Here is a 12,464-nt window from a genome sequence, read left to right on the forward strand (position 1 = left end):
CGGCGCATCTGGTTCTTCCAAACGTCAAGAGTCTCCTGTTCAATTAATGGGAGCGTAGTACACCAGCGCGACATGATCGCGCCGTCTTTGAGTAGCAAGTTTCTCTCGCCAGTCATAGAGTTTCGACCGAAGGAGCTCTCTTGAACGGTGGGTGCGAAAATCTTCCTCTTGGCGCAGAAGCCTTGTATACAGTCCTCGCGAATTTAAGGTCAATCTCGCCAACGTCTCACGTTTTACACGCTGATCGTGAATTCTGCTCATCAGACGAACGCGCGCCATCAGTACCCATTTATACAACGCTTGCATAACGACACGCTCGTTGATGCGAGAGGAAAGAGCTAGACAGCGCAGGTTGTCGTTCCATGTGGTCCATGTATTGCGCATAATACGGAGACGGTCAACTTCTCGTGCATGTTTCGACATGCGCGATTGCAACGCCCATGTCTTGATGGAGGAGTGGAGGATTCTCGATTCGACTGAAGCAGAGACTTTGACGGCGATGGGTTTTAAGCGAGTTCGAATCCGCCATTCCGAGAAACAATGCCCGGTATGTTCAAGCTTCCACCGGCTATCGGCGTGTTGTTGAGCCGAAATAATGGCGCGCATCCGTTGGGACCATTTCTGGAAAGTCGCCTGAAGCAAAGTCTGTTTGTTGTGCACGTCTATCTCTTGGTCACGCTCCCTTTGGGTTCGCAATGCCCGAAGCCACGAGAGAAGTGACTTATGTTTCAAGCGATAATCTCTCCACTGAGGGGCACGTCGATCGCAGAATGTCCAAAACCACTTCCAATACGCAGATCTTGCAAGGTTTTCCTGATAAACAACATCAGCCTCGGCATCGTCTTTCTGGAACTGTTTAAATTTAGTCTTCCAGGCCTTGAATGGCTTCGTCAACGCAAGTCGTTGAGCCTTCATCTCATTTACCGCGGTTATCCCCCGCCACGCATTGAAATACTTTATGCATAGAATATGTCGTCGGGCTTCGGACGCTTTCTCTACCTCATCCGAAGTAACTTGTGCCCAATGAGTAAACGCTTTCGTCATTAAATATAGATCTCGAGCTCGCGCAGCACGCTTCTCAAGATGTTTAAAGAATCTTGCCGTCTGGGCTTCTTGGCGTTTCTGTCGCCATGTGGCTCGCCAAATGTCAAATGCCTGACGCTGAAGGGTAGATGCATCATGCTTGGCAGCTGCCTTTTGCATAGACTCGAAGGTTTGTTGTTGTCGCTTAGCTCGCTCCGACCATTTAGCAAATATTCGTCGGACAGTACCTCGTTGTCGATACATGTTGAATGTGGACGCATCGCGGAGAAGGTGAGAAAGAGAAGGCTGGTATATTAGTTCTGGGGGTACTTGAACTCCGGGTATAAGACCGCCATGTTGGAAAGGCTCATCATTAGATTCCTCGCTGCTATCAAATAATAACCGCTTTTGATTAGTGTGGTTTGTTGTTTTATTTTCATTCACACCATGATTCAAATGATGCGCATCTAAATCCACTCCCAATTGGGCCGGTTCGGTAATAATTGCACCAGTCTGCGGTTGGCGACGAGCAGTGTTCTTTGTAGCTCTGTTGGCTGTCATCCTGCTTCTCGTTTCCACAATGGCCGGTGCATGTGCATGTCGAGCAAGCTCCTCTCTCCTGATTGGGGGCGGAGAGAAAATTTTCCTTCCGACTTCCAACCTTGACACAGACGATCTTGAGCTGGGTCGATACATACTCCTTTGTGTAGTTTCATTGGCAGCATCGTACATTGAATTGAACGACGCCCGTCTGGCGCGCTGTCCCCCATGGACCGGATACCGAGTCGGCTGCCATCGGCCGGTATTTTTTTCCTCTGCCAGTGCACCATTGGCTTCTGTATCCGCGGTGGTGACTTCTTCGATTCTTCCCCCTTCCCCTCCTGTCTCGTCCCCGTACTCGAGCTCAATGCCCATGCGCAGCAAAAGGGTCTCGAATTTTTCATACAGCGTATCACCTGGCACCGACTTGCCTCCAAGCTGGAATAGAAAGCGCAGATAAGTCCGATCGGTTTCCGCCTCGATGCCATTTTCCGATAACACGGAATCATACGCTGCGAATATAGCGCGAAAGGGGAGTCGGTGAGCATCGGGCTGCTTCTCTGCGCGAGAGACGATTTGGAGGAGGATATTGACATCTACGTTTCCACCGAATCAGCGACATACCTCCATTGAAATACCTTCTGAGAAAGGGGGAGGGGGGAGAGCGCCGACCTTGATCTGAAAGGGACAGTTGCTCGTCCAGTTCGACTTGGTGGCCGCGACGTGGATACATCGAGCGTTTCGCGACCTATGGCGCGTTGTTTGATACATAGAGGCGATACGAAACACCTACGCAGATCGCAAGAGCTCAAGGACAAAGGTGGGAGGACTCAATAAGCAGCCACATTTCCAGCACATCAAATTGTCACAAGCTGGATTCTGTCGCGGGACAACATCAATATACTCAGTTACTATGGCGGTCAACTACATTTATGTGGTGCTTGTTCTCCTGCCAACGCGCCTGGTAGCTTATGTAAGCCGAGCCTCGACCAATCCTTTGACGGCGAAAAAACCTTGGAAGGTCCAGTGGTGATGCGGGCGATACCTTGCAGGATCCTCCCGGGAGAAGTGCGGACAATACAATAATTATCGCGGGTCCCTCTTATCCGCTGCGAATATGACCGGGCGAACGAGGCCAATTGAGAAGTTTGCCAAAGCTACCGCCCAGTGCTCTGCTCAGGTTCGTACACAAACCATCCCAAAGCCATGAAAGCTAGCATAAAATCACTCGCTGATCCCAGTGCTACAGGCCTCCGTGTACGGCAAATGTGTCTTCGCTGATTATAATGCGATCCGAAAGGATATGTGCGCAAAGGAGTTTATGAAGCTAAAGGAATGCTATCTGGTATAATCTACATTCTGAACCCCATGTCCGATGCAGAAACCTAATCTGTATACAACACAGGCAGCGGCTAAGAAGCCTTGATAACGGGCAACTGGTTTGTAAGATGGAATGGCATACCGTTACTTTAATATGAAAGAACTCGCAGAAATATGGCAATATGGTACCCCGGGTTATCCCGGTTTTTACATGTAGAATAGCGGAATCAATTAGTTTTGGAAGGAAAAAAAAATCATCCATATCTACGCTGTAGAAAGCACCCTGACGCTGACGACCCTTTCAACTTCACAATAACCTGAAAAACCACAGAATCCAGCTTCCATGATGAAAACCCCGTTAGGCTTCTTTATTTTGCTTCAAATATCTCTAACTACAACTTCACCAGCCGAAGCAAGAAGGTCGCTTTTTGTACCTCTTGCTCTTCTTCTAAAATGATCCCCTCTTCCTCGCCTTCGGGTGCCCTCCCTTCGACCTCTGTGACTATATGTTGGTCGATCGGTCTACGCAGCGCTTTTTCAATCGCCTTCGACTGCGTCTGGAAAACGCGCTCGATGCCGACATTGTCAGGGTCAGAGAGAACCCGATACTCCATCCCCACGTCGTCAGTTGGAACCAACCCCGCCTTTTTTCGCAGCCGCTGGACTCGGTTCACGATTTCCCTTGCTAGACCTTCCTCAGCTAACTCAGGGTATAAAACTGCGTCCAGGATGATAAGTACATCATCATCTGTATTCGTTTCAAAGTCTTTGGAAGATGCGTCGTCTTTCAAGCCGCGCCTGATTACCAGATCCCCGTCGACAAGCTCAATGCCATCAACCACCATCTTCTTGTCAGTGACGAATCGCTTAACATCGTTACTTGAGAGCAATGGTAGCGCTTTCTTAACCTTTTGAGCATCTTTCTTCAATTTCTTGCCTAGAGTGGGCCAATCTGCTGTGACACTGTACTGGACATTGTACTTATCCTCATCGGATGAGAGAACCAGATCCCGGATATTAAGCTCTTCCAGAATGTAGTTCTCTAGGGATCTCACATCATCGAGATATTGTTTTTCCTGGTGGATCACAACGAGCGTCTTCAGGGGTGACTTGAGGCCAATGCTTCTGCGTTCACGTGCAATGCGACCAAGCTCAATCACCTTCTGCATCCTACCGACCTGTCTCTCAATGACATCATCAAAAAGTTCTTCACGAACCTCAGGGAAAGCTAGGAAATGGACGCTGCGGCTATCCTCGGCTTGAAGGGATTTTGGTATATGAGGAAGGAGTCGAAGGTATATATTATCGGTGATGAAAGGAGTGAAAGGTGCGAGGCCGCGGACTAGGGTATAAAGGACCTCAAAAAGGGTATTTAACGCGTGTAAAGTGTCGTCCAACCCAAGTTCCCCCTTCAGCCTCCTACGGTTGAACCGAATGTACCAGTTGGTGGTGTTATCGATCAATCCTAGTAGTCTCGGAACAACAGTATAAAGCCGGTACCCAGCCATTTCTTGATTGACAAATTTGAGTAGACTCTGACAGCTTGCCAGAATCCAGCGATCCATGACATTCGTGTTGGTCGCTTCCGCCGCTGGATCGAACACATACTCCACGTCCTCGATCTTTTTCAGCAGCGCAACCTGAGCTTCGAAGAATTTGTAACTATTCCACAAGGGGAGCAGAACTTTGGCGACAATTTCTTTGACACCTGATTCCTTGAATCTTAAGGGCTCTGCGCGAACGACTGGAGAGTTAATGAGGTAAAGCCGAAGCGGGTCAGACCCATAGCGATCCATAATGAGAGTTGGGTCTGGGTAATTTTTCAATCGCTTTGACATTTTTTTGCCGTCTTCAGCCAGTACAATTCCATTCACAACACAGTTCTTGAATGGCAGCTTTCCGTACAGGTGCGTGCTAATGACAGCGAGTGTATAAAACCAACCTCGGGTCTGATCAAGGCCTTCCGCGATGAAATCACCCGGGAACGACTTCTCAAAATGTTCTTTGTTCTCAAAGGGATAATGCTGGGAAGCATAGGGCATACTTCCGGATTCAAACCAACAATCAAGCACTTCCTCGACCCTTCGTAATACACCCTTCCCTTGCTTGCTTGGGATAGTGATGTGGTCAATCTTATCGCGATGGAGGTCGGTGAGTTCACCAGTATATCCACTGAGCTGTCTGAGCTCCTCAACGCTGCCAATAGCTATAATTTCTTTGTAATCCTCACTGGCCCACAATGGAATCGGAGTTCCCCAGTATCGATTTCTCGAAATGTTCCAATCCCTTGCATTCGCAATCCAACTTGCGAATCGTTTGTCTTTGACAAAGGAAGGGACCCAATAAGACTCCCTCTATCCCTTGAAGCATTTGGGGGAATAATGGGACCTATTTTGACGAACCACGAAGGCACTGCTCTATAGATCAAAGGAGTATCAGATCTCCAGCAGAATGGATAGCTATGCGTGATCTGGGCATCCACGACAAGGCGCCCAGCTGCTTTCAGGTGTTTTACAATCGCTTTATCTGCTGCTTTGACATGTTGACCAGCAAAATCTCGAACCTCTGAGGTAAAAAAGCCTCTCTCGTCGACCGGGTTTGGCGGCAACCGCGTATCAGTAATGATGCCATTCTCAACAGCCACGTTGTAATCTTCTTCGCCGAACGCTGGAGCTTGATGAACTAAACCAACACCATCATCTGCAGTGACATACGTCGCGTTGAGAACTTGAAACCCTACGTCCTTGAAACTCTTCATAGAAATAGTCAAAAAGAGGTTGGTATCTCCATCCTTTCATAGCTGATCCCTTGAAGCGCTCGAGAACTTGGTATTTCGCCTTTTTAAGGTCTTTATATAGAGTCTTGAGCAAGGCCTCGATGAGTATATAATTACTTCCGGACACAACATCATGGATCTTAACGTATTCAAAATCGGGATGTGCTGCAAGCGATGTATGCGATGGCAAAGTCCACGGCGTAGTTGTCCAGGCGAGGAGCTTTGTTTGCGGATCGTCGAGGAGCGGGAATGAGACGACTATTGCAGGATCCTGTACATCTTTATAATTTTGTTGTGCCTCAAAGTTACTCAATGGGGTGTTAAGAGCTGTAGAGTAAGGCATGACTCTGTAACCACGATAGATCACCCCTTTGTCGAATAACTGCTTCACTATCCACCAAAGGCTCTCCATATATGAAGTATCCATAGTCTGCTCCAGAAGAAGTGTCAGTCATTCCTTGGGCTTCTAGCCACAATGCAAAATATTACTCAAAAGATACGGGAAGCATATAGAGGGAGAGAGGAGGAGAGAGAGAGAGAGGGAGAGAGAGGGAAGGAGATAGATGGTCATGTACCTTGTAATCATTGTCAAAATCGATCCAGCGACCAAGCCTATCAATAGTCTGCCTCCATTCTGCAGCAAACCTCATGACAACCGCCCTGCACTCTGCATTGTATTTTCCCAGACCTAGTTTTTCCACCGCTTCGGATCCAGACATGCCCAGGGTTTTGTCGATTTCGTATTCGATCGGAACTCCATGAGTATCCCAACCAAATCGTCGTTCGACATAACGTCCCTTCATAGACCAATATCTTGGAATGATGTCTTTTATAGTAGACGCTAACAGGTGGCCGTAATGTGGAAGTCCTGTCGCAAAGGGCGGTCCATCATAGAACGTATACGGGGTTCTTCCTCGAGACAGTTCGACCTGTCTCTCAAAAGCACCAATTTCCTTCCATCGCTTGAGGAAGACCTCTTCTTCCTTTGGAAAGTCAATCGCCATGGCAGAGCCGGTGCCTTGGAAGTAATTTACTGCGGTTGCTTTCTCCAACGCGTGGTGGGGAGAAGTCGGTGTTTTCAAGGTTATTGTGTGAGTCAAAATCGTTGAGTTACCCCGCTACATTGATTTTCCGGTGGTGGAATGACATGTCATGGAGGGGTCATTTTTTACATAGAACAAAAGACATACTTATTTAGTGTCATAAAACCGGTCATATATCATGAAACCTGACATATATACAAGCAATCATGTCATTTAACTAAAATACTTGAAGTTTACATTCAAACTAGTACAACTTGCTGTGTGGAGGTATCATTAGTTTCGACCGGGTGTAAAAAGCTATGTAAGATAATGAATTGCCCAAGCAGCTTCTGAGACCTAGTCCTCCCCGTCGTCTTCGTCATCATCGTCGCCTTCTTCCATTTCGGAGACCTCTTCGCCGAGGTCCTTCAAGCGTTTCTATAGCTATGGGTTAGCCCACGTCTTTTATTGAGTAGCTCTGTAGTGCTTACCTTGTCCTGGTTGCGCTTCATTTCCAAGTCACTGAAAACGATCAATAGATCCTCCAGCTCTCCCTGTACAGCTTTCCGAGCTTCTTCCTTCTCTTTTAACTCAATCTTGGATGCTTCTAACGCAGCCTGTGCGGTTTTAAACTTTTCTTCAGCCTTTGCGGCACGTTCGCTAGCTTCCTCAATGCGATCTTCAGCCCGTTGATTCCGTGCTTCCAATGAGGAAAGCTTCGAAGAATACTCCTCGTGAGCAGTTTGGAGGTCCTGAATATGATCTTTGCCCGCTTTCTCAAGACTTGCCTCAAGATTCTGAATGGTCTTTTTCAGATCCGCTACTTCAGCCTCATGTCGTTTACGTATCTTTGCAGCATTCTTTTCATGTTCTGCGGATGTCTGCTTGAGCTGTGAGTCTATGGTTCGTAATTGTTCTCCGTGCTGTCGGAGTAGGTCGTTGTAAGACTGTTTGTTCCGTTCCTCGAGCGTCCTCAACTCCTCTTCATGGTTCCTCTGAAGCGTTTCATTGAGATGCTTTACTCTATTAAGCTCAAGGGTAGTTGAATCTTTCGTCTTTCTATGATCCAGTTGCTCCTGTTCTAATTTCCGCTCTAGAGTCAGTAGATCTGATTCGAGCTTTTGAATCGCTTGTGCCTTATCTTCCACTTGAGCTCGAAGGGTATCTACCAGCTCGCGAGATATTCCCTTCTGGACGCCATTAGCGATGATGGGCACCTCGAACCCTGGGTCGCGGTCAATAGCACGGATCAGGCGGCTGAAGTTGTCTTTCAGGAAATCGATGAACGTTTTATCGAAGTATACCTCAGGTAGTCCATCATAGGCAAGTTGTGATGACTGTGGGAGAACTTCAAAATCTCGGACTAACGACAGCTCACGAAGTTTTGTGATCTTATCGATATATTGTTCCCTTCCCAACCCGTTCATTAAAAGCCGATGTAATGTAGGGCGCGGTATTGGAGAGTCCTTAGTCGAGAATTCGTAGATGATCCCAAGCAGAATAGCTGAAAGGCCTGGGAGCAATGGCTTGGATGGAGTACTCCGACTCGTTTCCTGAATAAGCCTCTGAACAATGCTTCCCTCACCAAGGAAATCATCAACAACGTCGAGGTCCTCATACAGCCAACCACAAAGAAGCATTAAATATCCCACGGAGATCCGTTCATCGTCATTCCTTTGCATGCCAGTTATGAGATTTCCTGCTATGACTTGAACACAAGTAATAACTTCCTCACCACTCGACTCATCTCCTTCCGTTACTTTCATAGCAAGAGCTTTTGCTTCTGGGTCCTCAAAAACCAAATGGAACAGTAAAATAGCGGCCAACCAGGTTTGATACGGGTCAGCGTTCCCTCTGCTAGCTAATGGCTGGAGAAGGATTGTAAAGATATTCGCAATTTGGTCTTCTCCACTGGTATGTCCATCGATTGCTCTGCGCAGAAAATGGAGCCGAATTCCAGAATGGTTTGATAAAAAAGCTTTGACACACTCACAAGCAGCGAGCCTCGCATCGAGAAAATGAGCTGACTCTGACTCGAGAGTTAACTCCAGAAGTGCCTCGATCACATTGATCTTCTCGTGCGTACTTGCATTTGCCCCGTTTGTAAGCGGTTCTTTGTTTGGCTGAGCCAGCGTAGGTCCAACTGAGACATCTATATCCGCAAACTGTTCTTGTAAAATTGAATTTCCGCGTATTAAATCTGCGCACACAGATAGAGCCTAGGACTCGTGTTGTTAGAACGAAGCAGTATTAAGTCAAGAACAAAATAGCATACCTTCGTCCTAATCTTAATATCAAAACTTGTATTGAAAGCGGTACGAAGAGCCTGCTCCATAACCCCATTCTGCCAGAATGCCGATTGATTGACGGGTGTACTGATTCCACCCTTAACAAGGAATAGCTGAACTATTGCCAAAAGTCCCCAAAGGTTCTTATCTCGGTGCTCCAATGCCCACTCCGAAATGCCATCTTCCTTTTCTTGCTCTCGGTTTGCCTCAGAAAGGAGTGCTCCAAGCTTCTTTACACAGCCGGTCTCACGGAAATATGATTGGTTGGAAATATTGAGCGCAAGTAAATTTCCCAGAAGTGACAAGCAGTCTGCAACAACCGTTGACCCATGCGTTAAAGAACCCTCGGTTTCTATTAAGGAAAAAATACGTTCGAAGGCGTTCTCGAAAGCCACTAGCTTTTGGAGTTCCGCGGATGATGGCGTCAATGCGATTAAAAGGACAAGGGCCTCTTTCCTCATAGATTAGCATGACACATTTCAATGACAACAAGAAAATAGGAGATACACAAGGAACAAAACGCACCATTGCGCACCGGTTCACGAGCGTCACTCAGAACATTAACTAGCCGTGATATCCCTAATGGTGCCGTAAAAATACACTCTTGGGTTCTCTCTGGGCGTGCGCTTGATATATATGACATCAATTGAAGGGAGTACAACCGAGAGTAGAATTCCTTGGAGTCCAAGAGATCGAGCAGGATTGTTATGTTGTCTTGCCGCTGTTCAACGATGTCAACATACTTGAAGTTAACCGGCTTGTATTTGACTTACTTGAGTAAACTCATCGGCAAGCCAAAGTGCAATTTCATCAGATGCTTCGGGCTGTTATCGAATACAGTTAGCAACCTAGGCCTTAAAAACAAGCGATATGGACAACACCTACACTATTATCATTGGGGGAAAATAACATCAGCAATGTCTCTAAGACCACCTTAATAGTATCAACATCTTCTGCATCTTTTCTCAAACTGTTTATTAATGGACGAAGTGCACCGGATGAAACAGATGCAGGGTATTCCTTAGCAAAACTCCGAAGACCCAAAATAGCTGCTCTGCGGTCCTCCAGCAATGTCGCACTCTGTAGCCGATTGCTCAGAGTATTAATTGTATCCGTCGCCGTCTGCCTGGCCGGAACTTGGGACTCGAGAATTCGAAACATGGCACCGTGTTGCTAACAAATACGCATTGTCGCCAGATGCTGAGGGCCGTAGAGTTCGCAAACATTCAGCCTGTAAGGTTGTATTGAGCTTCAGGGCTTCAGACAAATTTCAACAGACTGCCCACGCAACGCCGTCCGTCCCCTCACCGCGTAGCTGTATCAGGGAGACAAGCAGATTGTAGCCAATGCCACAATACATGCGGTCTCGAGTTCGAGCTTGATTGCTGTCGAACACTTGTCACCCTGGCCAGTTGGATATCACGTTATCTGCGGAACTTTGTTTGTCCGGAAGGCTGAAGATTGCTTCAAAATCTCAACCTTAAATTCTAAAATCATTGGCAAACATCAAACCTGGGAACTGGCTTGGAATTTGTTTCTTACTGTCATTTTCTGTGTTGCTTATATAGAAGCGCCGTTTATCCATGGTTTCCCTGACATATATATCCGTTTGCGAACCATACATTTTTGTCGCAGCTCCCTCAAAGCCCCAGCCTCGCGAAGCTCGCAGCACGGCAGAGCCGGAAACGATAGAGAGAATATAGACATTTTACCTTCCAGAGTAGGAAACTACTCATTACCGTTGATATGGGTGTTCCAGCTCTTTTCCGGTGGTTATCTTCGAAGTATCCTAAAATTATATCCCCTGTTGTCGAAGAAATCCCGCAAGAAATCGACGGCGAAGAGGTACCAGTAGATACAACGAAGCCAAATCCAAATGGCGAAGAGATGGACAATCTATACTTGGATATGAATGGAATTGTCCATCCATGTACTCATCCTGACGGAAAGCCTCCCCCTGAAACCGAGGAAGATATGATGCTGGAGATCTTCAAATATACCGATCGAGTCGTGAATATGGTCAGACCTAGGAAACTATTGATGATTGCTGTTGGTACGTCCGGCTGACATATATGGAACTGAAATATCCCCCTTCGGACCAATCTATTATCTCGTCATGATGATCTGTTGTCGCGGAGGGTGTACAGCTTTCCATTCCCTTATTATTTCCTTCGCCGCCCTTCCATACAGTTGTGAGCTGGCCTTGCTAATGTTAATCTTTCGGTTCTTCCCAGACGGTGTTGCTCCACGTGCTAAAATGAACCAGCAACGTTCTCGTCGATTCCGTTCTGCACAAGAAGCAAAGGAAGCGGACGAAAAGAAAGAGGAGTTCGCCAAATTGCTAAGGAAACAAAATGGAAGCAAAGGAGGCGAGGGGCTAGTAGAGGAAGTCATTACGAAGACATGGGACTCCAACGTAATTACTCCTGGAACACCCTTTATGGACGTTCTTGCTGCAGCGTTACGCTACTGGGTGGCATATAAACTCAACACTGATCCCGCATGGGAAAATGTTAGTACGGCTCTTTTTTAATATAATTTATTCCTATCGAGCTAATCGTATACAGTTGAAAATCATTATCTCAGATGCCACAGTTCCTGGTGAAGGTGAGCACAAGATTATGGAATTCATTAGATCGCAAAGATCGTGCGCCGAGCATGATCCAAATACTCGTCATGTGATATACGGTCTTGTAGGTTTCCCTCACTTTTGCGAATTGCAGAGTGGCAGCTAACTTCTGTTTGTAGGATGCTGACTTGATTATGTTGGGACTTGCGACGCATGAACCTCACTTTCGAGTTCTTCGAGAGGATGTCTTTTTCCAAGAATCTAAAGGGAGAACTTGCCACTTATGTGGACAAACTGGCCATATAGCCGAAGCATGTAAAGGTACTGCGAAAGAAAAGAATGGAGAATTTGATGAAAAAGGAAAAGGAAGTCCGCTCAAACCATTTATTTGGCTCCACGTCTCCGTCCTTCGTGAATACCTTGCTGTTGAGATGCATGTTCCCCAGCAGCCTTTTCCTTTCGATTTAGAGAGAGCTCTAGATGACTGGGTATTCATGTGCTTTTTCGTGGGAAATGATTTCTTACCTCATCTACCCTCATTAGACATCAGAGAAAATGGCATCGATACTCTAATTGCAATATGGCGTGACAATATACCTGCCATGAACGGCTATTTAACAAAAGATGGCCATGTTGATTTAGGCAGGGCCCAACTGATTTTGCAGGGACTGGCGAAGCAAGAGGATGCTATCTTCCGCCGCCGTCGCCAAACCGAAGAAAGAAAAAACGCGAACCCCAAAAGGAGGAAGGAGGAAGAAAGATCTCGAGAAGAAGAAAGATCCCGAGAGGAAGAGCGCTCGCGCAAAAAGCGCAGAAGCTCTCCTAATTATGGATCTATGGAAAACGAACTCGTTCCCCCTCCTCTCATTGTTCCTGGAAAAGGGCACTACCTCTAGGGCTGATAGAGAACTTACGCACTCCCATGG

General features: G+C 46.8%; 5 protein-coding genes across 5 annotated transcripts; 2 read left to right on the forward strand and 3 right to left on the reverse strand.

Moving 5' to 3' along the window:
- Positions 1–39: 39 nt before the first annotated feature.
- On the reverse strand, positions 40–2,296 carry HCAG_06692 (predicted protein; the record flags this gene model as incomplete). The annotated part of the gene is made up of 2 exons (XM_001539037.1): positions 40–2,159; positions 2,188–2,296. The coding sequence occupies 2 exons, from the start codon at positions 2,294–2,296 to the stop codon at positions 40–42; spliced, it is 2,229 nt and encodes a 742-aa protein (XP_001539087.1).
- A 384-nt stretch (positions 2,297–2,680) lies between these two features.
- On the forward strand, positions 2,681–2,914 carry HCAG_06693 (predicted protein; the record flags this gene model as incomplete). Its single annotated transcript, XM_001539038.1, has 2 exons — positions 2,681–2,743; positions 2,813–2,914. 2 exons carry the CDS (start codon positions 2,681–2,683, stop codon positions 2,912–2,914), a joined length of 165 nt encoding a protein of 54 aa, XP_001539088.1.
- Positions 2,915–3,275: 361 nt separating this feature from the next.
- HCAG_06694 (hypothetical protein) lies at positions 3,276–6,663 on the reverse strand (the record flags this gene model as incomplete). Its single annotated transcript, XM_001539039.1, has 4 exons — positions 3,276–5,089; positions 5,122–5,565; positions 5,624–6,041; positions 6,235–6,663. The coding sequence occupies 4 exons, from the start codon at positions 6,661–6,663 to the stop codon at positions 3,276–3,278; spliced, it is 3,105 nt and encodes a 1,034-aa protein (XP_001539089.1).
- Positions 6,664–7,038: 375 nt separating this feature from the next.
- On the reverse strand, positions 7,039–10,130 carry HCAG_06695 (hypothetical protein; the record flags this gene model as incomplete). The annotated part of the gene is made up of 6 exons (XM_001539040.1): positions 7,039–7,119; positions 7,173–8,900; positions 8,957–9,420; positions 9,495–9,690; positions 9,743–9,793; positions 9,855–10,130. 6 exons carry the CDS (start codon positions 10,128–10,130, stop codon positions 7,039–7,041), a joined length of 2,796 nt encoding a protein of 931 aa, XP_001539090.1.
- Positions 10,131–10,715: 585 nt separating this feature from the next.
- HCAG_06696 (hypothetical protein) lies at positions 10,716–12,434 on the forward strand (the record flags this gene model as incomplete). Its single annotated transcript, XM_001539041.1, has 4 exons — positions 10,716–11,022; positions 11,204–11,481; positions 11,537–11,662; positions 11,718–12,434. 4 exons carry the CDS (start codon positions 10,716–10,718, stop codon positions 12,432–12,434), a joined length of 1,428 nt encoding a protein of 475 aa, XP_001539091.1.
- Between the last annotated feature and the right edge of the window lie 30 nt (positions 12,435–12,464).

Source organism: Histoplasma capsulatum, genomic scaffold, assembly GCF_000149585.1.
Source record: "Histoplasma capsulatum NAm1 scaffold_6 genomic scaffold, whole genome shotgun sequence".
In the NCBI taxonomy this organism is placed as follows: Eukaryota; Fungi; Ascomycota; class Eurotiomycetes; order Onygenales; family Ajellomycetaceae; genus Histoplasma; species Histoplasma mississippiense.